Raw genomic sequence first — 25,924 nt, forward strand, 5'->3', positions numbered from 1 at the left:
CTCCTAGTGTCCTATTTCTCAATAATCATTTTTACAATAACGACCAGGGCGCACCAAAGATAAACGGTAGTGTTGCCTATGAATAGTTTATCACAACAAGACATAACCCTCATTTCAAGAATTTTCACTGCTAAATTGAGTGATTTTCCGGTTTAATTGTATGTTTGTGCCCACTCGAACACCGTTATCAGTCAAATATTAGAAACGAAAATTAGTTAATCTAAGAACCAGAGTGATTTTCGCATCGGGAAAGCAAAAACTTTCTTTTGATGCTTTTGAAAATCACTCAGTAGTATCGAAGGTGTTTTGGTTTGTTCCTCTTTCTCCAAGCTACGTAGCCACGCCTTAATTGTAAAAATCTACTCTAAACTCGATACAAAGACTGCGTGTAGAAAATTTAGCTTCAGTTTAGTTTGTTACACATAAGCGAGAGCAGTGCTGCAGCTGTTAAAGGTACGTGACATTGAGAAACGAGAGCTGCATACGAGTCAACTTCCAGGCACTGCGGAACATGTTACACCTTTATTTTGCATACGGCAGCAACAGTTACCATCGTACGCTGCAGAATATTTAGCTGGCGCAGCTACTGGAGGGCACAGCGGAAGGGCCAAGAAAAATATTCAAAGCTACCGTTGGTGCGATTATCAGCGTTCTGTAGCACACATGAAGATTATGGAATCGGTTCGGTTTTATTTTGCATACGGCAGCAACAGGCACCATCGTACACTGCATGATATTTGGAGGGGAACAGCGAAGAGCAAATTTTATGCGCGGCCAACAAATATTCAATGCTACCGGTGGTAGTGCGATCATTAGCATTCTGTAGCACACATTTCGAGCTGAAGATTATGGAATCGGTTCTTTTAAGAACAATAAATACTTGAAGATAAGAGTTATGAGAATTTTCACAGCTACTACTAGTGTGAAATGTTCATCTATTTCTCAATAATCATTTTTACAATAACGGCCAGGGCGCACCAAAGATAAACGGTAGTGTTGCCTATTAACAGTTTATCACAAGACATAACCCTCATTTCAAGAATTTTCACTGGTAAATGAGTGATTTTCCGGTTTAATTATATGTTTGTGCCCACTCGAACACCGTTATCAGTCAAATATTAGAAACGAAAATTAGTTAATCTAAGAACCAGAGTGATTTTCGCATCGGGAAAGCAAAAACTTTATTTTGATGCTTATGAAAATCACTCAGTAGTATCGAAGGTGTTTTGGTTTGTTTTTCTTTCTCCAAGCCACGTAGCCACGCCTTAATTGCAAAAATCTTCTCTGAACTCGATACAAAAAGCTGCGTGTAGAAAATTCTGCTTCAGTTTAGTTTGTTACACAATAGCGAGAGCAGTGCAGCTGTTAAAGGTACGCGACATTGAGAAACGAGAGCTGCATACGAGTCAACTTCCAGGCACTGCGGAACATGTTACACCTTTATTTTGCATACGGCAGCAACAGTTACCATCGTACGCCGCAGAATATTTAGCTGGCACAGCTACTGGAGGGCACAGCGGAGAGCAAACTTTATTATGCGCGGTCAAGCAAAATATTCATGGTGCGATTATCAGCGTTCTGTAGCAAGAATTTCTAACTGAATATTATGGAATCGGTTCTTTTCAGAACTATAGATGCTTGAAGATAAGAGTTATGAGATTTTTCGCAACTGCTTCTAGTGTAAAATTTTCATGTATTCATGCATCGTTACCCGACCAACCACTCTTTAAGTTTCTTCATGAAACGAGAACAATCGCTATCGATTAGTTTCGAACCAATATCGATTGATTTCAATTGTTGTCGTTTCATAAAGGTGCATAAAGAGTGGTTGATCGGGTAGTTTTAAAATAACGACTACCGAAAATAAACGGTAGTGTTGCCTATGAACGGTTTAGCGCAGTATATAATATTGTCCTTTCACAAAAAAATTAGAATGCAAGGTATTTTTAAGTTTGTCTTGATCGAGCAAAGAATATCTATTGAGAGTGTGGAATGATAACGTCTAGTTCGGATGACAGTTGGAAGTATAATAAAGTTTATTGAATGCTCTCTTTTTAATAGATTGCTGTGTTGAACACAGCTGGGTCGCAGCTTACTAATTTCCAATACTCCTTCTTAAGCTGCTGACCTCAGTTGAGTAACCCATTGTTGCTCGATTGCGTTCGAGTTTGACACGTTGTAATGCTTTTGTTAGACCATCTGCTACTTGCTCATCAGTCTTGACGTAGTTCAGCGAAACAATATTCCGATCCAGTGCATCACGTATAAAATGGTGCCGGATATCGATGTGCTTCGTTCGTGGTGTATATCCGCCGTTTCTTGCAATGCAAATCGTGCTCTGGTTGTCACACCGTAATTCGATTGGGTCATCTTGACCGAACTGCGACACCAGTCCTCGCCACCATGACGCCTCTTGTACCGCAGCAGATAGGGCCATGTACTCCGCTTCGCAGGTTGATAGTGATACGGTGGTTTGACGCCTACAGCTCCAAGATACTGCTCCGCCTTGCATGACAAACACATATCCACTCGTAGATCGTCTGTCGTCGAGATCGGATGCCCAATCCGCATCGGTATAACCTATCAGCTTTGAATCGCCGGTTACAGAATACTGCAACATCATCTTCGATGTACCTTTAAGGTACCGGAAAATATGCTTAACGGCTTCCCAGTGTCTCAGTCCAGGATTCGTATTGAATCGACTCATTAGGTTCACGGCGAAAAGGATGTCTGGTCTGGTGCACTGTGCCAAGTACATCAAACACCCAACAGCCTCCTGGTATGAAATCACTTTCATTCATTCAATCTCTTCCGGTGTCTGCGGTGCTAATTCTTTCGTGAGCTTTTCTGCAGCGTTCATTGGAGTAGTAACAGCCTTCGCATTTGACATGTTGAATCGACGCAAGATGGAATCAATATAAGCCTCCTGGTCCAGCGACACTGAACCTTCCGCTCGGGTAACACGAATGCCCAAGCAGCTCATCACAGGTCCCAAGTCCTTCATTCGGAAGGTACTGCTGAGCTTTGCCTTGATATCGTTCTCAACTGCTTCATTGTTAGCAAATATCAGCACGTCTTCAACGTACACCGCAACAAACACAGTCTTTCCATCTTGGATCCAGTAATATAAGCACGGGTCGTAATCGGATTTTATTAGCCCCATCTTCTTCGGCGCGGCGTCCAGTTTGGCGTTCCAAACTCTGCTGGATTGTTTGAGTCCATAGAGTGCCTTGTTCAAGCGACACACAAATTGAGAGTGTGGAATGAGAACGTCTAGTTCGGATGACAGTTGGAAGCATAATAAAATTTATTGAATGCTCTCTTTTTAATAGATTGCTGTGTTGAACACAGCTGGGTCGCAGCTTACTAATTTCCAATAATATCATATTCATCATTAAAGGCATGTACGATTTATTGCCATCAGCGATGGGCACCATTTCGCCTATTTTTAGATCGGTTAGTGAATATGATACGACAACATCGGGTACGGGTTTGTTAGAGTTCGCATGCTTTTGGCGATTTGATGTATTTATCACAACAATGCCATGATATATAAAATAAAAGTCGTGGGACAACTATGTCTATTAAGCTCAATTTTGAAGATGCAAGAGACAGACATAGAAACGATGCGCTGTACACTTTTGCGGTACTGGAAAACATTTATGTTATCTCAGGAAACAAATTTTCAAAAAAAAAATCACAGGAGGGTTGTGTGCAAAGCCACGACCGCAAGGATGAAGTAGAATACTTTTACAAGAAAGATAACCCGGCTGCTTACGTGTCAGTCATTTTTTCTAGTAAATAAACTTTGACTAATCAGATCAATCGAATTTTGCGCTTCAACAAGGATTGACCATTTTTAATAATATAGTAAGTTGCTTGTCATGGTTGGGGCTTGACCGCTTGACCATTTTTAAATTTTGAGATGAAATTTTTTCGGATGTCTTGCTCATGACTGAAGGAAAAGATAATTCAGTACGTTTTGAGACACGGAGATGAAGTAAAATTTATTACTTTTACAAATTTAAAAATGTTAATTACCTCATTAGAAAATATTAACTCTTCAATCAAGTTTTTATTTCATCCTGAAAAGGACAATTTGTTGTTCATTTTACTATCGGATAATATGCCGATCACATCTTTGCGTTATCACTGACAGTGCGAATAAAGTATTCCTTGTGATAAAATAAACAGTGAAAAGCTGATTTAACACTTCAAACTAGACGGCTCACGTGTTGTCAAAATGAGTCAACTTTTCATTGAATGTATTTACTAATGCCCACTATCACATAGAGACTTCATTTCACTAAAGTGCCTCACTGCAACTAGTTCGCTATCCACAGCCATGCCACAATTGTGGCCGCTATACGCTACCATTGGTATCCACTGTCCCTGCATCAGCTGGCCCAGCTGCTATCGTTGCTGGAATCCGCTCGCTACCCATTGCTACGCCACAGCTTTGGCCGCTTTCCGCCATCGCTGGTATCCACTGCACTGTTGTCGCTGTCTAGAACTATTATGAGCGGCTTCGGCTGAAACAGGCTCTTATATAGGCCAAATAGCATGTTTCAAATTGCAAGGTATATGATTCTGTCGACCGTGCTTGAGAAGCAATCATATAACGACCAATCAGAGGTCGAATTTTTCGTTTTGACAAGGCTTGACTATTTTCAATAGTACAATAGTGTGAATAATAAAACTACAATTATCTTCTTTTTGGAAGAATCTTAGAAGATTTTCCAATCTATTGCTGCAAGAACGAAGGAATTCCATCGAATACTAACCGATTTATTAGCATTTGAAATTGGACATATTTTTCACTTTTTTCGGTTTTAGATTTTCATTTCACATCCCTATGTAGCCGAACTTCCTGAGAGAAGTATTCTACTTCAAAAAAGACTTTCTGAAGCACAGGAATTGTAGAAAACCAACAGAAGTTATGGGAAAACTAGGCCTTTGAATTTCGTTTAGCGGTAGGGCTCAGAAGCTTCGGTTTTTCGAAAAATGTCCTCAATGGTAAAAATAAATTGAAGCTGAGAGAGTTTCCCAGCTTCAAAATATATAAATATTTTTTTAACCACAAAAGATCAAAATAATGGTCGCAGTGGTCCAAATCTTACAAAAAAACACTAGATTCTAACGTTTATTGCATCTCTAAGGAATTTGGCATCACATTTTTTTTTGTAATTGAACATTTTTTCATTAGTAGAAAAGTATAATTTCACCCGCACGACTTCCCGAAGTCCGATTGTGCTGAAATTTAGAATAGTGACTTCTTTCGAGAAGACGAAACTCTTGAGCCGTACCTCTAAATCCCTGAACGAAATTCAGAGGTCTTTTTCCCGTATATCTCATCGACACATTTTTTTGTTGAGGTTTTAACCGGCGGTCATTTACCAGTCAAAAACTATGTATGTGGACGATGAATTACAATTAGTTTATTCGTAGAACATTCTGATTGCAAGCCATATCAATGCGGCTCTGCTGCATAGTCGGGGGCAACACTCAGGTAACTAGACTAGCAAAATTCATAAGGCTCGCCTTATGAAATAGCAAAATTAGGGAAAACTGAGAATTCATACGGCAAACATGAATTACATACGCTACCCAGGATTTTTTTTACACCTACGTGCGATTTTCTTACGTCATACATTGGATTTTCATTGCCATGCCTTATGAAATTCATTGGTGCTGCTTGAGTGAAAAAGTTATAAGAAAGGCGTATGTAAAAGCAAAAATGGCGTCCACCACTATCGACGAACTAAAGCTAATTGCGGATTTGTTGAACGGTGCACCAGGAGTCGATCTGGAATTATTTCGACGTAAGTTGCTACAAAAGATAATCTCAAGGCAACTTAATGAACTAAAATGGCATTTTCTTTGCAGGAGCGAAAATCACTACAATCCAGCTACTAACATTCACGGAAGAGGAGCTGTTGACCTCAATCGGAGTACAACCAGAGGTTGACACGCGACAGTTATGGTCCTGGATAGTAAGCTGGCGCATGCGAAACGAAATATTGGAATCACTATGTATTTTTTTCGTTTCTATGCTATAGGATCTACATAACGTGACACTAGTTTCGGAAAAGGTAGATTCGATTCATGCGGGCGTTGAGAATCATCCACAAGCCGAGCAACCAACAGAAGTGTTTGAGCTTTCACTATTTTTGTGATGCCATGTTTATAAATATTTGACTATTTCTCTTTTCTAGGACTCTGAAACCGAGGAAGGTATATTTATAACCAAAGGTCCGCCTCCTAGCTCAACAGAGTGTTTTGACCTCAGTACAGTAACGAGATTGAAACAGGTGCGTAAAATATTCTCATGTGGAAGAGCTTGAAAGTGTATGATCTAATGCTTTTCCTATTTTTCAGAACACATCACAAGATCTTGACGAAGAAAGCGAAGACCTCGTAGCGCTTTCTTGTGAAGACATAACACGTCACTACGAGGTATTAAAAAATACCAGATGAACTTGTAAGCTTTAACACTTTCTCTCTGCTTCTGTTTCTAGAATTCAAGAGCACTTAACAGTAATCAGAAAGACGACAATGATCCATCAAACGAGCCGTATCCAAGTGCTGGTCGTGCCTCCTTTCAAGCATCAGCTGCGAAGCTCCACAAGAAGAAAGCGCACCGATTTTGATTCCTTCATCTCGTCGGCTCACTCCTGATTTATTGAAGCAGCTTTTAAAACAATCTATTTACGGCAAACAGTTGTTGCAGACAGCTGAAACGTATAGCCTGTCCGATGCCGGTAGAAAGCTCGTTGTCGATACCGTAGCTATAAGATACCATTTAACTCTGAACCGTAAGACATCGGCCGAGGCAGTCGATGATTTGAGCGACGTTATCGTGGGGTTATTTACGAAGAAAAAAAGGTAATGATGAATAAGATATGATAGTGAAAATATCAAAACAATGCATGTAAATATGAGGCATCACCGTGATATTTCGTTTCGGTTGTCTCACGAAGATTGAGATTCTCAATCAGTATTTAAAATTCTTTCGCGATCTTTGGAATGCAAAAATTGTCATTTTTACGAACCCCCATTCTTTTGTAACAATTCATAACATTTGTCAATACCACCCCAACCCTTAACCATAATGCGTAACTAAGGATTTGCACAAAAGAAATTCTAAAATAAAAAGCATTGAGCACGATTGCACAACAATTTGTAAAAAAAAAAACAGATTACTCTCCACAAAATATTGCGATATGTAATTTTTACACAAGGCCATATCTGCATCTTATGTGAGTATGATCATATCGATGACTTTTTTTATTTTCTGCTAGGAGACGTATTACATGCCAAAAGCAAAAAGAGAAGCAGCACATTTCACCTAACGGCAATAGTATCGAGTCCGTAGAATTTTTGCCAGGAGTAGTATCTGCAACAACCTGGCTGGAATTGAACAAATTGCCATGGATGACTGTCTTGTCGCAGTGGGAGGTTAGTTTTCCTGCTAGACAAGCTTCTTTGCGACAACACTCGAAGGTCAGTCACATTATCCACAGTTTCCCGCACCTGGCCGAGGAATTCGGATACCAGCTGGTAATATTTTGGAAATTGTTTGAAGCTTTTTTATCTTATTCTTCCTATTATATTTTAGTTGGACATTGATTACCGGAAGCAAATCCTGGGAAATCCGGCAGATCCTTCCAAGAAGCGGAGTTTATTGTTTGAGCCTATCGCACAATATATCAGCAAAAACACCAAAGATCCGTCTGCCAAAGATTTATGCCGTGGCCTCAAAGAAAATATGTTTGATTTTTTTATTCCGAATGTTCAAGGGGTGTCCGTTATTTTCACGGCACATTGCAAAGAACGATCTACTCCAATTTGTCATTATTTTGGGTTGGTAATAGACCCTAGAGATTAATCGTAGATGTAGTTGCGGGATGAAATTGTGTTAAGGTCAGAAGCGAATGGAAATTTTTTTAAAAATAAAATGCCATGCATAGAATACAATGGACATACAAATTTTGTAATGTTAAGTTACATATTTACATCTTATAATTTATTTATCATTTGCAGATTGCCGACTTCTGTATTTGCTGTTGGCTTTGAACACGGTGCTAATTTCCAGTATTTTTCAAATGATCTTATATCTCATGTCGTCTTCACTCCTGCGAGCTCGAATTATGCAAAACGCCCGTGCAAAAAAACTGTACTTGCATCATGCATAACAGTTAGAAGCCGTAAAGTAGTGAAAGAGATATTGCGATATTAGATTATTTGGAAAACAAAAAAAAGTGATGAACAAGAGAATGGATATAGAATTTCATAATTCTATCAACTAAAATTTCACACGTAAGAATTTTTAATTTTCTTATTTCTAAAACTTCAAAATTCATAAGGTTGTCGTATGGAATGCATAGTGCGTAACATTAAATGATCTTGGCCTATTTCATAAGGTAAGCTAATGGAATTAATACTGTTTTCTTGTGGCAAAAATTCATAAGGCATTTCAATGAATTTTGCTAGTCCAGTTGCTTGAGTGAAGGAATCAAGGCGGTTTTAAGTCAATGCTATTCAATTTCAATTGAAGTAAATTAAGTGTGCATACGCTTTGACAAACAAGTTCATGAGTCGCATTTTTAACAGTGCTGTCTGAGATTGTCATTTTCGGTTGTCAGTTGCGGTTGTCAGTTAGAGCGCAAAATTCTAATTTTTCTCTGAAATCACAACCCGACCAACCACTCTTTAAGTCAGGCATGGGGAAAACACAGCCCACCAAAGCGCGTGGAGCCCATCTGCTAACGAACACACCACGCAGGGCTATTCGTACTACCCTCCGTCGCTGGGCTAAAGACAAAACACTGGAGAGCCATTCGTGAACACGCGAGCCGAGGGTTTTTTAACTTCGGCACATGAGGCAACCGAGGGCTCGCAGTTTCGGGGAACACACAAGCATTGGTCGCCACGACTAGATCGACAATGGTATAATATTGGAAAGCTTGACGGTAGTCAACGGATACAACCACCTACAATATTTTTTTTCATATGTACTTTTGTAAACATTATGTGTTTGAGAAAACACGTGTTAGCAAGCGGGCTTCCGAGGGCTCACGAATTCGGGAACATTCGGGCATGTGTTTGCCGAAGCTTCTGAAGGGCTGTTTTATTTAGAACACTGTAGGTTTCGGTTTTGTATAAGCACTGAAGGGCAATGAAAAAACCCTCCGTGGCATCGCCTAAAACACATTCGTTGTTTTGCTTTCGTCTTGATTAGACGCAAATTGTTTATCTCCGTTTGATTCGCAAAATAACAATACATGAGTTATCGTACGGGTGTTTTTTTTTTGTCGATCAGTTCTTGTGCTGCGCGATAACAATAGCCTGCAGTTTATCGGCAGAAACATCTTCTGCACACTGGTAGGGGCAGGCTACCCCGCCAGTGATCAGATACGCAGCTGATATATCAGCAAGAATAATTCTCCCGCACCGCTGTTACCCCGCTAGCAGCACGGACCATCATACGATCGAGCGAGTGGAAGTCAACTACAAGTGGCATCTACAAGGTCGAGTGTAAGATACGGCCACTGTGTCACAACACGAAGCTGGATCGACATTGTTTGTTCTGCGGAGACACTCGATTAATCCAACTATCAGCCGTGAGGTCGTGACTTAGACGTTCGGTGAAGTATTCACTTTAGATTTTTTATCATTATTATTAATATTATTTTTATTATTGTTATTATTATAATAATTATTATTATTATTGTTATTATTATTATTATTGTTATAATTATTATTATTATTATTACTATTATTACTATTGTTATTAGTGTTAGTATTACTGTTTTTTTTATTTTGATCCATTGTAGTTTGAAAAATTGTTTTTAAAATTTAATATCAACTACTTGATCCCCCCCCCCCCACATTCGAATGTTTATCGTTTGTGTGCGGTAGGGCGTAACGCTCCCGCAAAATAGACGACATGCAGGTGCAACTATTCCTGGATGTGGAAACAAATGGGGAAGAGATTGAGATCTCCCCCATCAATTCCCCTCTACCTTCCCCGCTACCTAGCCCCGTACCAAGGGTACCGGCAACACGGGTGAAAGCTTACCCAGATGCTTCGAAAGGTCCGTTCGTAGTTTTCTTTAGGCCCATAAAGAAGCCTCTTAACATTATACAAATAGGCAAGGACCTGGCAAAACAGTTTTCGGACGTAACCGAAATTACAAAGGTTAGACCGAACAAACTGCGAGTTGTCGTGAGTAGCTTGAAGCAAGCAAACGCAATTGCTAGCTACAAGCTCTTCACGAGAGAGTACCGCGTGTACATCCCTGCCAAGGACGTGGAGATCGACGGTGTGGTTACCGAAGGAAGCCTCACGGTCGATGACATTTTGCGTCACGGGGTTGGCTGCTTCAAGAACCCCCTGATTCAAGATGTAAAGATACTGGATGTCAAGCAATTGCATTCAGTATCCATCGAAGAAGGGAAGAAGAAATTCCTCCCTTCTGATTCCTTCCGTGTAACATTCGCCGGATCCGCACTGCCGAACTACATCTCTTTGGACAGGGTTCGTCTGTTTGTACCGCGGGTCATGCATTGCCAAAACTGCAAGCAGTTAGGTCATACAGCCACCTACTGCTGCAACAAGGCACGCTGCAGCAAGTGCGGAGGCAATCATGCTGAGACCGCTTGCAGTGAGGATACTGAAAAGTGTCTTTACTGCGAGGGAACTCGGCATGACCTTTCGGCGTGTCCCGCGTACAAACAGCGCGAGGAAAAAATTAAGCGTTCCCTTAAGGAACGATCAAAGCGCTCTTTTGCAGAAATGCTTAAGAAGGCTGAGCCACCCTCGACAGGAAACATCTTTTCCTTTTTGCCAACCGATGAGGGTACATCTGATGATCCCGTCGAAGGGTTTTCTTATGCCTTGCCAGAGGGATCTAGGAAGAGGAGAATGCTCAACTCTGATGACCAATAAGACAACACAAAAAGGAAGCGGTGAAGAAAAACCGAAGCAAGTGCCCCCCGGTTTTAATTTCAAATTAAACCAGGAGTACCCACCGCTTCCTGGAGCACCAAAAACCTCTCGTGCACCCATTTCTCGATCAGAAGACATAAAAGAAACAGGGTTCATAAAATTCTCTGATATTGTGGACTGGATATTTGAAACATTCAACATACCAGATCCCCTACAAAACATTCTTCTTGCCCTTCTCCCTACAGTGAAAACCTATTTGAAGCAACTCACAGCAACTTGGCCCCTCATTTCAGCTATCGTATCTTTCGATGACTAATACGTCGAAAGAGGTTAGGAATTTTGTCACTGTGTTACAGTGGAACTGCAGAAGTATCATCCCCAAATTCGATTTAATTTCACATTTGATAAACACATACAATTGTGATGCGTTCGCGCTCTGTGAAACTTTTCTCAATTCAAATGACCAACTTAATTTCCACGATTTCAACATCATTCGTCGAGATCGAGACTCACACGGTGGAGGGGTACTTTTAGGGATCAAAAAGTGCTATTCTTTTTTCAGAATCGACCTCCCTCGCTCTCGAATATTGAAGTTGTTGCCATTCAAACGAATATGAATGGAAAAGACCTTTGCCTTGTTTCATTATATATTCCCCCATCCGCGCGGATTGAACAGAAGCAACTCCTTGATATAGCAGAATTGCTTCCCGCCCCTTTTTTGATTTTGGGAGATTTTAACTCTCACTGTTCGCTATGGGGGTCGCTGTACGACGACAACCGATCTTCTTTAATCTGTAACTTGATCGACGACTTCAATATGACACTTTTGAATACTGAGGAAGCGACACGTGTACCTAATCCTCCAGCACGTGAAAGCGTGCTTGACATATCCCTCTGCTCGACATCACTAGCGTTAGATTGCCAGTGGAAAGTAATCAACGATCCCCACGGTAGTGATCATCTTCCAATCGTTATATCAATTGCTAACGGTTCAACTCCCCCGAACCCAATCAATATTTCCTACGACCTTACACGTAATATTGATTGGAAGTGTTATGAGTCTATTAAAGCGCAATCTATCGAGACTCACGAGGAACTTCCTCCGGAGGAAGAATACGCGTTCTTAGCTGGCTTGATAATCGACGCCGCGACTCAAGCTCAGACGACACCGATACCCAGGGTAACGATTAGACAGCGCCCTCCCAACAAATGGTGGGACAAAGAGTGCTCTGAGCTGTACGCGCGAAGGTCCGCGGCGTATAAGGACTACCGGGAGTACGGCACTATCAACCTGCTTCGAAAGTACGAGGCACTGGGCAGGCAGATGAAGAGCTTAGTAAAGGCCAAAAAACGCGGGTACTGGCGGCGGTTCGTAAACGCGTTGTCGAGGGAAACAGCGATGAGCACTCTTTGGGATACCGCCAGGCGCATGCGGAACCGTGACGTTTCGAATGAAAGTGAGGAGTATTCAGATCGCTGGATACTCGATTTTGCCAAAAAGGTCTGTCCGGACTCTGTACCGGAACAGAAAACCTTTCGCGACGCGTTATTAGTAACTACGGAAGAGCCTCCATTTTCGATGTTGGAATTTTCAATGGCTCTCCTGTCGTGCAACAATAAGGCTCCAGGGTTAGATAGAATAAAATTCAACCTGTTGAAGAATCTACCCGACTCTGCAAAAAGACGCTTGTTGAATTTGTTCAACAAGTTTCTTGAGCTAAATATTGTTCCGCAAGACTGGAGGGAGGTAAAAGTCATTGCTATTCGGAAGCCCGAAAAACCTGCCTCTGATCACAATTCATATAGGCCGATTGCGATGCTCTCTTGCCTCCGGAAATTAATGGAGAAAATGATCCTCTTACGGTTAGACAGATGGGTCGAAACAAATGGTTTACTTTCAGATACTCAATTTGGCTTTCGCCGGGGCAAAGGGACGAACGATTGCCTAGCGTTGCTTTCTACTGAAATTCAACTAGCCTTTGCTCGAAAAGAGCAAATGGCTTCTGCGTTCATGGATATTAAGAGGGCTTTTGACTCTGTCTCTGTAGAAGTTTTAAGCGCGAAACTTCATTCGCAGGGACTTTCACCAAATTTGAATAACTTTTTGCTCAATTTGTTGTCAGAAAAGCATATGTATTTCTCACATGGCGATTCGACAACTTCCCGAATTAGTTATATGGGCCTCCCCCAGGGCTCATGTTTAAGTCCTCTCTTATATAATTTTTACGTCAATGACATCGATGAATGTCTTGCAAATTTATGCACGCTAAGGCAACTTGCAGACGATAGCGTTGTATCCATTACTGGTAGCGAGGCTAGCGATCTGCAAGGACCATTGCAAGATACCTTAGACAATTTGTCTGAATGGGCTCTTAAGCTGGGTATCGAATTCTCTCCGGAGAAAACTGAGCTGGTCGTTTTTTCTAGGAAGCATAACCCAGCTCAGCTGCAGCTCCTACTAACGGGTAAAACGATCTCTCAGGTTTTAGTCGCTAAATATCTCGGGGTCTGGTTCGACTCTAAATGCACCTGGGCTTGTCATATTAGGTATCTGACACACAAATGCCAACAGAGGATTAATTTTCTTCGTACGATTACCGGAACTTGGTGGGGTGCTCACCCAGGAGACCTTCTAAGGTTATACCAAACAACGATATTGTCTGTAATTGAGTACGGCTGTTTTTGCTTTCGCTCCGCCGCGAATACGCACATTATAAAATTAGAGAGAATACAATATCGTTGTTTGCGTATTGCCTTGGGTTGCATGCAGTCGACCCATACGATGAGTCTTGAAGTGCTAGCGGGTATTCTTCCGTTGAAACATCGTTTTTGGAATCTCTCTTACCGGTTACTAATTCGATGCACAGTTATGAACCCATTAGTAATTGAAAATTTCGAGATGTTGGTCGACCTTCAATCTCAATCCAGATTTATGACTTTATATTTTGACTATATGGCTCAAGATATTAATCCTTCTTCATACGATTCCTCCAATGTCGCACTTTTAGATACTTCTTATAATGCTATATTCTTCGACACCACCATGAAACAAGACATTTCTGGTATCCCGGATCAATTGCGACCCCAAGAGATCCCTAAGATTTTTTCCAATAAGTTTAAACATGTTAGTTGTGATAAAAGGTTTTACACTGACGGATCTAATCTAGATGAGTCCACTGGCTTCGGTGTTTTCCACGAAAACTTTACCGCCTCCTACAAACTCGATGCTCCTGCTTCCGTGTACGTCGCAGAACTTGCTGCTATTCAGTACTCTATTGGGATCATCGAAGCCCTGCCCATAGACCACTACTTCATCTTCACAGACAGTCTCAGTGCCATTGAGGCTCTGCGATCGATGAAGACTGTGAAGCACACCCCGTATTTCCTGGGGAAACTATAGCGGTTTTTAAGTGCTTTAACAGATAAAAATTACCGGGTTACCTTAGCGTGGGTCCTTTCTCATTGTTCCATTCCGGGCAATAAAGAGGCTGACGCTTTAGCTAAGGTGGGTGCTATTGATGGCGATATTTATGTAAGACCAATTGCTGATGGTGAATTTTATAGCATTTTGCGTCAGAAAACACTCAACAGTTGGCAATCATCATGGAACTCAGATGAACTGGGACGGTGGCTATATTCCATTTTTCCTAAAGTATCGACGAAAGCATGGTTCAAGGGGTTGGATGTAGGTCGCGACTTCATTCGCGTGATGTCCAGACTTATGTCCAATCACTACACGTTAAACACGCATCTCTTTCGTATAGGGCTTGTAGACAGTAATCACTGCGTTTGTGGCGATGGCTACCATGACATCGAGCATGTTGTTTGGTCGTGTACCGAATACTGTGGTGTTAGGTCTGAGCTTATAGATTCCCTTCGGGCCCGAGGAAAACAACCGAACGTACCCGTTAGAGACATTCTGGGAAGCGGTGATCTCCAGTACATGACACAGCTATACGGATTTATATTTAATGCTGGCATTAAAATTTGATTTCTTTTATCTATTTGCTAGAATACAATTTCTGTCACAAACTGAATGAGAAAGATACACCCGGCTGGAGACACTAAAACGAAGACTCGGCATCTCTATGTTTACGCAGACACCTCAGACCAAAACTACTCAAATAGAACATCACTGGTTAGCCACGTACAAATGAATACATTCTGTAATATAAAATAGTTAAAAACAAAATTGTAACACCCCTCCTCTCACCTTAAATCCCCACTAGCTCGTAGTCGGCCACGAGAATAAAAAGAGGCCTCCCTCTTTTCCCTGCTAACTAAGAATTAAAAAAAAAACACTTACTTGGCTTGGCGTACTTGGCTCAGTTAAACATAATTTGTATCGTGCCGTGTCAAATAAACTATTTTTAAACTAAAAAAAAAATCGCCTAAAACACACACGCAAGTGGTGTGGTGGGTTTGGACATGCCTGCTTTAAGTTTCTTCGTGAAACGAGAACGATCGCTATCGATTAGTTTTGAACCTATATCGATTGATTTCAGTTGTTGTCGTTTCATAAAGGTGCATAAAGAGTGGTTGATCGGGAATACCTTCCCGCACAAAAGGGCTGATTTGCGTCAAAAATACACATATTTGGGTAGTTTTATTTTTTTGTGTATGTTTATAATATATATATTATAGAAACGCGCAAAGATGAAACCAAAGGAACCAAATCAGTGTCATACAAGGGTGCCAATCGAGCAATGTAAATAAACATGGTGATAAAATTGGGAGTGGATGAAAAGTGTTGTAATTGCGCGTGATAAGGAATATGTGTTTTTCCGAAGTTTTAACTACAAATTTTAAGTCCAACATTAAACCTGTACACTAGGGTGGGACAAAAAATAAATGTATTCTCCCATGCACTAGGTCCTATAACAGCTGTGTAAATTTTCTTATCGATCAGTTGAACCAGAGTCAGTGGCGTAGCTATGGTTTGGTGGGCCTGGTGCGGTAACAAAAATGTGGGCCCCCAATGAAAATGACTGGGCAGTTTTTTCTTTAATAGAAGGAATTGAGACAAACAAAAAACTTAAACTTTTCTACTTATTTATTCCGTTGACCGCAAAATCAATAATTTGGTATTTAGATACTCACTTTCCGAGCCGTTTGGTTGGCAAAATAAGAAATTACAGATTCAAAATCAATGGAATCAGTGATTTCACGTTCGATTGATAAAAAGGCAAGGTTTGTTAATCTCAAGTTACTCATCGTTGACCTCAAACAGTTCTTGATCAACTTGAACTTAGAGAAACTTGATCAACTTTAACTTAGAGCCGACTGTTTTCGGGTGCATATAGTCTCGCGTTAACGCAGATTTTTTCCATTTGCTCTGTTTCATTTTTTTTTTATATAGGGGGATTTGTTAGTAGCTTAAGTATTTATGATAAATATTAGTAAATAATGAGTATGTGTGTCCAATCACAAATGGTGACTTCTCAACACTGTTAGAAATTTGTAATTTTAATTGTTAGGATTTGTTTGCTTTCGCAATTAGGTCTTATCAATCGTAGGGATTTAAACCTACTTGTCAGAAAAGGGGAAGTAAAATTACAACTAACTTAATTGCTAACTTATTGGCTATAAAGAGAGCTTATCGTAGCAATTGAGGATTGCAACGATTTTTGTCGAAAACTGTTAATAATTTTATTTGACATAGCTTCCAATGGTTCAACACCAGTAAGTCTATGTAATTCGAGTGTACCAAACCAAGGAGGACGCTTCAAAATCATTTTCAGAATTTTATTCTGAATCCTTTGGAGCGTTTTCTTCCTTGTTGAACAGCAACTTGACCAGATTGGTACAGCATAAAGCATTGCTGGTCTAAAAATTTCTTTGTATATCAAAATTTTGTTCTTTAAACAAAGTTTAGAATTCCTGTTAATGAGAGGATATAAACATCTCGTATATTTGATGCACTTGGCTTGTATACTCTGAATGTGCTCTTTGAAAATAAGTTTTTTATCATAAATTAGTCCCAAGTACTTAACCTTGTCGGACCAACTTAAAATAACCCCATTCATCTTGACAACGTGTTTATTGTTTGGCTTGAGGAAAGATGCCCTAGGCTTATTATCATTTGAGTTTTAGAAGCATTGGGAGAGATTTTCCACTTTGCAAGTAGGAAGAAAAAATATCTAAACTTTTCTGCAATCGACTGCATATGACACGAAGACTTTTTCCTTTTACGGAAATGCTTGTGTCATCGTAGAACAATGACTTTGTGCATCCCGGAGGCAAATCAGGAAGATCTGAAGTGAATATGTTGTACAGGACTGGACCCAAGACTGAACCTTGAGGTACACCTGCTCTGACAGGAAATCTATCAGATTTTGAATTCTGATAGACAACCTGCAGAGTTCGATCAGTAAGATAATTTTTTAAAATTTTGATTAGAAAAATTGGAAAATTAAAAGTTTGCAATTTCGCAATCAAACCTTTATGCCAAACACTGTCGAATGCTTTTTCTATGTCTAAAAGAGCAGCTCCAGTGAAATAACCTTCAGATTTGTTAGCTCGTATCATATTAGTAACTCTGAGCAATTGATGAGTAGTGGAATGCCCATGGCGAAATCCAAACTGTTCATCTGCAAAAATTGAATTTTCGTTAATGTGTGACATCATTCTGTTAAGAATAATTCTCTCAAACAGTTTACTTATTGAAGAAAGCAAACTGATTGATCGATAACTTGAAACTTCAGCTGGGTTCTTATCCGGTTTTAAAATTGGAGTAATTTTTGCATTTTTCCATAATTTGGGAAAATATGCAATTTTGAAGCAGCAATTGAAAACTTTCACTAAAAATTCCATTGTGCTTTCAGGGAGGTGTTTGATTAATATATTAAAGATTCCATCGTCACCAGGTGCTTTTATATTTTTGAAATTTTTTATAATTGATTTAATCTCATTCAAGTTAGTTTCAATTATTTCTGCAGGTAAAAAATTCTGGGAGGAAATGAAATCAAATTGACGTGTGACTTCATTTTCAATTGGACTCACGAAATTCAAATTTGAGTTATGAACACTCTCAAACTGCTGAGCGTTCATCAGCGTTCTGTAGCAAGAATTTCTAACTGAATATTATGGAATCGGTTCTTTTCAGAACTATAGATGCTTGAAGATAAGAGTTATGAGATTTTTCGCAACTGCTTCTAGTGTAAAATTTTCATGTATTCATGCATCGTTACCCGACCAACCACTCTTTAAGTTTCTTCATGAAACGAGAACAATCGCTATCGATTAGTTTCGAACCAATATCGATTGATTTCAATTGTTGTCGTTTCATAAAGGTGCATAAAGAGTGGTTGATCGGGTAGTTTTAAAATAACGACTACCGAAAATAAACGGTAGTGTTGCCTATGAACGGTTTAGCGCAGTATATAATATTGTCCTTTCACAAAAAAATTAGAATGCAAGGTATTTTTAAGTTTGTCTTGATCGAGCAAAGAATATCTATTGAGAGTGTGGAATGATAACGTCTAGTTCGGATGACAGTTGGAAGTATAATAAAGTTTATTGAATGCTCTCTTTTTAATAGATTGCTGTGTTGAACACAGCTGGGTCGCAGCTTACTAATTTCCAATACTCCTTCTTAAGCTGCTGACCTCAGTTGAGTAACCCATTGTTGCTCGATTGCGTTCGAGTTTGACACGTTGTAATGCTTTTGTTAGACCATCTGCTACTTGCTCATCAGTCTTGACGTAGTTCAGCGAAACAATATTCCGATCCAGTGCATCACGTATAAAATGGTGCCGGATATCGATGTGCTTCGTTCGTGGTGTATATCCGCCGTTTCTTGCAATGCAAATCGTGCTCTGGTTGTCACACCGTAATTCGATTGGGTCATCTTGACCGAACTGCGACACCAGTCCTCGCCACCATGACGCCTCTTGTACCGCAGCAGATAGGGCCATGTACTCCGCTTCGCAGGTTGATAGTGATACGGTGGTTTGACGCCTACAGCTCCAAGATACTGCTCCGCCTTGCATGACAAACACATATCCACTCGTAGATCGTCTGTCGTCGAGATCGGATGCCCAATCCGCATCGGTATAACCTATCAGCTTTGAATCGCCGGTTACAGAATACTGCAACATCATCTTCGATGTACCTTTAAGGTACCGGAAAATATGCTTAACGGCTTCCCAGTGTCTCAGTCCAGGATTCGTATTGAATCGACTCATTAGGTTCACGGCGAAAAGGATGTCTGGTCTGGTGCACTGTGCCAAGTACATCAAACACCCAACAGCCTCCTGGTATGAAATCACTTTCATTCATTCAATCTCTTCCGGTGTCTGCGGTGCTAATTCTTTCGTGAGCTTTTCTGCAGCGTTCATTGGAGTAGTAACAGCCTTCGCATTTGACATGTTGAATCGACGCAAGATGGAATCAATATAAGCCTCCTGGTCCAGCGACACTGAACCTTCCGCTCGGGTAACACGAATGCCCAAGCAGCTCATCACAGGTCCCAAGTCCTTCATTCGGAAGGTACTGCTGAGTTTTGCCTTGATATCGTTCTCAACTGCTTCATTGTTAGCAAATATCAGCACGTCTTCAACGTACACCGCAACAAACACAGTCGTTCCATCTTGGATCCAGTAATATAAGCACGGGTCGTAATCGGATTTTATTAGCCCCATCTTCTTCGGCGCGGCGTCCAGTTTGGCGTTCCAAACTCTGCTGGATTGTTTGAGTCCATAGAGTGCCTTGTTCAAGCGACACACAAATTGAGAGTGTGGAATGAGAACGTCTAGTTCGGATGACAGTTGGAAGCATAATAAAATTTATTGAATGCTCTCTTTTTAATAGATTGCTGTGTTGAACACAGCTGGGTCGCAGCTTACTAATTTCCAATAATATCATATTCATCATTAAAGGCATGTACGATTTATTGCCATCAGCGATGGGCACCATTTCGCCTATTTTTAGATCGGTTAGTGAATATGATACGACAACATCGGGTACGGGTTTGTTAGAGTTCGCATGCTTTTGGCGATTTGATGTATTTATCACAACAATGCCATGATATATAAAATAAAAGTCGTGGGACAACTATGTCTATTAAGCTCAATTTTGAAGATGCAAGAGACAGACATAGAAACGATGCGCTGTACACTTTTGCGGTACTGGAAAACATTTATGTTATCTCAGGAAACAAATTTTCAAAAAAAAAAATCACAGGAGGGTTGTGTGCAAAGCCACGACCGCAAGGATGAAGTAGAATACTTTTACAAGAAAGATAACCCGGCTGCTTACGTGTCAGTCATTTTTTCTAGTAAATAAACTTTGACTAATCAGATCAATCGAATTTTGCGCTTCAACAAGGATTGACCATTTTTAATAATATAGTAAGTTGCTTGTCATGGTTGGGGCTTGACCGCTTGACCATTTTTAAATTTTGAGATGAAATTTTTTCGGATGTCTTGCTCATGACTGAAGGAAAAGATAATTCAGTACGTTTTGAGACACGGAGATGAAGTAAAATTTATTACTTTTACAAATTTAAAAATGTTAATTACCTCATTAGAAAATATTAACTCTTCAATCAAGTTTTTATTTCATCCTGAAAAGGACAATTTGTTGTTCATTTTACTATCGGATAATATGCCGATCACATCTTTGCGTTATCACTGACAGTGCGAATAAAGTATTCCTTGTGATAAAATAAACAGTGAAAAGCTGATTTAACACTTCAAACTAGACGGCTCACGTGTTGTCAAAATGAGTCAACTTTTCATTGAATGTATTTACTAATGCCCACTATCACATAGAGACTTCATTTCACTAAAGTGCCTCACTGCAACTAGTTCGCTATCCACAGCCATGCCACAATTGTGGCCGCTATACGCTACCATTGGTATCCACTGTCCCTGCATCAGCTGGCCCAGCTGCTATCGTTGCTGGAATCCGCTCGCTACCCATTGCTACGCCACAGCTTTGGCCGCTTTCCGCCATCGCTGGTATCCACTGCACTGTTGTCGCTGTCTAGAACTATTATGAGCGGCTTCGGCTGAAACAGGCTCTTATATAGGCCAAATAGCATGTTTCAAATTGCAAGGTATATGATTCTGTCGACCGTGCTTGAGAAGCAATCATATAACGACCAATCAGAGGTCGAATTTTTCGTTTTGACAAGGCTTGACTATTTTCAATAGTACAATAGTGTGAATAATAAAACTACAATTATCTTCTTTTTGGAAGAATCTTAGAAGATTTTCCAATCTATTGCTGCAAGAACGAAGGAATTCCATCGAATACTAACCGATTTATTAGCATTTGAAATTGGACATATTTTTCACTTTTTTCGGTTTTAGATTTTCATTTCACATCCCTATGTAGCCGAACTTCCTGAGAGAAGTATTCTACTTCAAAAAAGACTTTCTGAAGCACAGGAATTGTAGAAAACCAACAGAAGTTATGGGAAAACTAGGCCTTTGAATTTCGTTTAGCGGTAGGGCTCAGAAGCTTCGGTTTTTCGAAAAATGTCCTCAATGGTAAAAATAAATTGAAGCTGAGAGAGTTTCCCAGCTTCAAAATATATAAATATTTTTTTAACCACAAAAGATCAAAATAATGGTCGCAGTGGTCCAAATCTTACAAAAAAACACTAGATTCTAACGTTTATTGCATCTCTAAGGAATTTGGCATCACATTTTTTTTTGTAATTGAACATTTTTTCATTAGTAGAAAAGTATAATTTCACCCGCACGACTTCCCGAAGTCCGATTGTGCTGAAATTTAGAATAGTGACTTCTTTCGAGAAGACGAAACTCTTGAGCCGTACCTCTAAATCCCTGAACGAAATTCAGAGGTCTTTTTCCCGTATATCTCATCGACACATTTTTTTGTTGAGGTTTTAACCGGCGGTCATTTACCAGTCAAAAACTATGTATGTGGACGATGAATTACAATTAGTTTATTCGTAGAACATTCTGATTGCAAGCCATATCAATGCGGCTCTGCTGCATAGTCGGGGGCAACACTCAGGTAACTAGACTAGCAAAATTCATAAGGCTCGCCTTATGAAATAGCAAAATTAGGGAAAACTGAGAATTCATACGGCAAACATGAATTACATACGCTACCCAGGATTTTTTTTACACCTACGTGCGATTTTCTTACGTCATACATTGGATTTTCATTGCCATGCCTTATGAAATTCATTGGTGCTGCTTGAGTGAAAAAGTTATAAGAAAGGCGTATGTAAAAGCAAAAATGGCGTCCACCACTATCGACGAACTAAAGCTAATTGCGGATTTGTTGAACGGTGCACCAGAAGTCGATCTGGAATTATTTCGACGTAAGTTGCTACAAAAGATAATCTCAAGGCAACTTAATGAACTAAAATGGCATTTTCTTTGCAGGAGCGAAAATCACTACAATCCAGCTACTAACATTCACGGAAGAGGAGCTGTTGACCTCAATCGGAGTACAACCAGAGGTTGACACGCGACAGTTATGGTCCTGGATAGTAAGCTGGCGCATGCGAAACGAAATATTGGAATCACTATGTATTTTTTTCGTTTCTATGCTATAGGATCTACATAACGTGACACTAGTTTCGGAAAAGGTAGATTCGATTCATGCGGGCGTTGAGAATCATCCACAAGCCGAGCAACCAACAGAAGTGTTTGAGCTTTCACTATTTTTGTGATGCCATGTTTATAAATATTTGACTATTTCTCTTTTCTAGGACTCTGAAACCGAGGAAGGTATATTTATAACCAAAGGTCCGCCTCCTAGCTCAACAGAGTGTTTTGACCTCAGTACAGTAACGAGATTGAAACAGGTGCGTAAAATATTCTCATGTGGAAGAGCTTGAAAGTGTATGATCTAATGCTTTTCCTATTTTTCAGAACACATCACAAGATCTTGACGAAGAAAGCGAAGACCTCGTAGCGCTTTCTTGTGAAGACATAACACGTCACTACGAGGTATTAAAAAATACCAGATGAACTTGTAAGCTTTAACACTTTCTCTCTGCTTCTGTTTCTAGAATACAAGAGCACTTAACAGTAATCAGAAAGACGACAATGATCCATCAAACGAGCCGTATCCAAGTGCTGGTCGTGCCTCCTTTCAAGCATCAGCTGCGAAGCTCCACAAGAAGAAAGCGCACCGATTTTGATTCCTTCATCTCGTCGGCTCACTCCTGATTTATTGAAGCAGCTTTTAAAACAATCTATTTACGGCAAACAGTTGTTGCAGACAGCTGAAACGTATAGCCTGTCCGATGCCGGTAGAAAGCTCGTTGTCGATACCGTAGCTATAAGATACCATTTAACTCTGAACCGTAAGACATCGGCCGAGGCAGTCGATGATTTGAGCGACGTTATCGTGGGGTTATTTACGAAGAAAAAAAGGTAATGATGAATAAGATATGATAGTGAAAATATCAAAACAATGCATGTAAATATGAGGCATCACCGTGATATTTCGTTTCGGTTGTCTCACGAAGATTGAGATTCTCAATCAGTATTTAAAATTCTTTCGCGATCTTTGGAATGCAAAAATTGTCATTTTTACGAACCCCCATTCTTTTGTAACAATTCATAACATTTGTCAATACCACCCCAACCCTTAACCATAATGCGTAACTAAGGATTTGCACAAAAGAAATTCTAAAATAAAAAGCATTGAGCACGATTGCACAACAATTTGTAAAAAAAAAACAGATTACTCTCCACAAAATATTGCGATATGTAATTTTTACACAAGGCCATATCTGCATCTTATGTGAGTATGATCATATCGATGACTTTTTTTATTTTCTGCTAGGAGACGTATTACATGCCAAAAGCAAAAAGAGAAGCAGCACATTTCACCTAACGGCAATAGTATCGAGTCCGTAGAATTTTTGCCAGGAGTAGTATCTGCAACAACCTGGCTGGAATTGAACAAATTGCCATGGATGACTGTCTTGTCGCAGTGGGAGGTTAGTTTTCCTGCTAGACAAGCTTCTTTGCGACAACACTCGAAGGTCAGTCACATTATCCACAGTTTCCCGCACCTGGCCGAGGAATTCGGATACCAGCTGGTAATATTTTGGAAATTGTTTGAAGCTTTTTTATCTTATTCTTCCTATTATATTTTAGTTGGACATTGATTACCGGAAGCAAATCCTGGGAAATCCGGCAGATCCTTCCAAGAAGCGGAGTTTATTGTTTGAGCCTATCGCACAATATATCAGCAAAAACACCAAAGATCCGTCTGCCAAAGATTTATGCCGTGGCCTCAAAGAAAATATGTTTGATTTTTTTATTCCGAATGTTCAAGGGGTGTCCGTTATTTTCACGGCACATTGCAAAGAACGATCTACTCCAATTTGTCATTATTTTGGGTTGGTAATAGACCCTAGAGATTAATCGTAGATGTAGTTGCGGGATGAAATTGTGTTAAGGTCAGAAGCGAATGGAAATTTTTTTAAAAATAAAATGCCATGCATAGAATACAATGGACATACAAATTTTGTAATGTTAAGTTACATATTTACATCTTATAATTTATTTATCATTTGCAGATTGCCGACTTCTGTATTTGCTGTTGGCTTTGAACACGGTGCTAATTTCCAGTATTTTTCAAATGATCTTATATCTCATGTCGTCTTCACTCCTGCGAGCTCGAATTATGCAAAACGCCCGTGCAAAAAAACTGTACTTGCATCATGCATAACAGTTAGAAGCCGTAAAGTAGTGAAAGAGATATTGCGATATTAGATTATTTGGAAAACAAAAAAAAGTGATGAACAAGAGAATGGATATAGAATTTCATAATTCTATCAACTAAAATTTCACACGTAAGAATTTTTAATTTTCTTATTTCTAAAACTTCAAAATTCATAAGGTTGTCGTATGGAATGCATAGTGCGTAACATTAAATGATCTTGGCCTATTTCATAAGGTAAGCTAATGGAATTAATACTGTTTTCTTGTGGCAAAAATTCATAAGGCATTTCAATGAATTTTGCTAGTCCAGTTGCTTGAGTGAAGGAATCAAGGCGGTTTTAAGTCAATGCTATTCAATTTCAATTGAAGTAAATTAAGTGTGCATACGCTTTGACAAACAAGTTCATGAGTCGCATTTTTAACAGTGCTGTCTGAGATTGTCATTTTCGGTTGTCAGTTGCGGTTGTCAGTTAGAGCGCAAAATTCTAATTTTTCTCTGAAATCACAACCCGACCAACCACTCTTTAAGTCAGGCATGGGGAAAACACAGCCCACCAAAGCGCGTGGAGCCCATCTGCTAACGAACACACCACGCAGGGCTATTCGTACTACCCTCCGTCGCTGGGCTAAAGACAAAACACTGGAGAGCCATTCGTGAACACGCGAGCCGAGGGTTTTTTAACTTCGGCACATGAGGCAACCGAGGGCTCGCAGTTTCGGGGAACACACAAGCATTGGTCGCCACGACTAGATCGACAATGGTATAATATTGGAAAGCTTGACGGTAGTCAACGGATACAACCACCTACAATATTTTTTTTCATATGTACTTTTGTAAACATTATGTGTTTGAGAAAACACGTGTTAGCAAGCGGGCTTCCGAGGGCTCACGAATTCGGGAACATTCGGGCATGTGTTTGCCGAAGCTTCTGAAGGGCTGTTTTATTTAGAACACTGTAGGTTTCGGTTTTGTATAAGCACTGAAGGGCAATGAAAAAACCCTCCGTGGCATCGCCTAAAACACATTCGTTGTTTTGCTTTCGTCTTGATTAGACGCAAATTGTTTATCTCCGTTTGATTCGCAAAATAACAATACATGAGTTATCGTACGGGTGTTTTTTTTTTGTCGATCAGTTCTTGTGCTGCGCGATAACAATAGCCTGCAGTTTATCGGCAGAAACATCTTCTGCACACTGGTAGGGGCAGGCTACCCCGCCAGTGATCAGATACGCAGCTGATATATCAGCAAGAATAATTCTCCCGCACCGCTGTTACCCCGCTAGCAGCACGGACCATCATACGATCG

General features: G+C 40.0%; 2 protein-coding genes and 1 long non-coding RNA gene across 4 annotated transcripts; 2 read left to right on the plus strand and 1 right to left on the minus strand.

Annotated features, from left to right (window-relative positions):
* Positions 1–1,262: 1,262 nt before the first annotated feature.
* Positions 1,263–7,767, plus strand: LOC129719205 (uncharacterized). Its single transcript, XM_055670733.1, has 8 exons — positions 1,263–5,822; positions 5,887–5,993; positions 6,060–6,149; positions 6,216–6,311; positions 6,379–6,456; positions 6,519–6,885; positions 7,302–7,560; positions 7,619–7,767. The coding sequence occupies exons 1-6, from the start codon at positions 5,669–5,671 to the stop codon at positions 6,648–6,650; spliced, it is 657 nt and encodes a 218-aa protein (XP_055526708.1). The 5' UTR covers positions 1,263–5,668; the 3' UTR covers positions 6,651–6,885; positions 7,302–7,560; positions 7,619–7,767.
* Positions 7,768–13,992: 6,225 nt separating this feature from the next.
* On the minus strand, positions 13,993–15,392 carry LOC129719213 (uncharacterized). Of its 2 annotated transcripts, none has more exons than XR_008727147.1 (3): positions 15,258–15,392; positions 14,393–15,115; positions 13,993–14,336 (listed from the first exon to the last, which is right to left on the minus strand). It is a non-coding gene; the product is annotated as an uncharacterized LOC129719213 (long non-coding RNA). The 2 variants fall into 2 exon arrangements; XR_008727146.1 differs by lacking the exon at positions 15,258–15,392 and adding an exon at positions 15,165–15,240.
* Positions 15,393–15,614: 222 nt separating this feature from the next.
* LOC129719204 (uncharacterized) lies at positions 15,615–24,197 on the plus strand. The gene is made up of 9 exons (XM_055670732.1): positions 15,615–15,659; positions 21,807–22,253; positions 22,318–22,424; positions 22,491–22,580; positions 22,647–22,742; positions 22,810–22,887; positions 22,950–23,316; positions 23,732–23,990; positions 24,049–24,197. Exons 2-7 carry the CDS (start codon positions 22,100–22,102, stop codon positions 23,079–23,081), a joined length of 657 nt encoding a protein of 218 aa, XP_055526707.1. The 5' UTR covers positions 15,615–15,659; positions 21,807–22,099; the 3' UTR covers positions 23,082–23,316; positions 23,732–23,990; positions 24,049–24,197.
* Positions 24,198–25,924: the final 1,727 nt, after the last annotated feature.

The sequence above is a fragment of the Wyeomyia smithii genome, chromosome 1 (assembly GCF_029784165.1).
Source record: "Wyeomyia smithii strain HCP4-BCI-WySm-NY-G18 chromosome 1, ASM2978416v1, whole genome shotgun sequence".
Classification (NCBI taxonomy): domain Eukaryota; kingdom Metazoa; phylum Arthropoda; class Insecta; order Diptera; family Culicidae; genus Wyeomyia; species Wyeomyia smithii.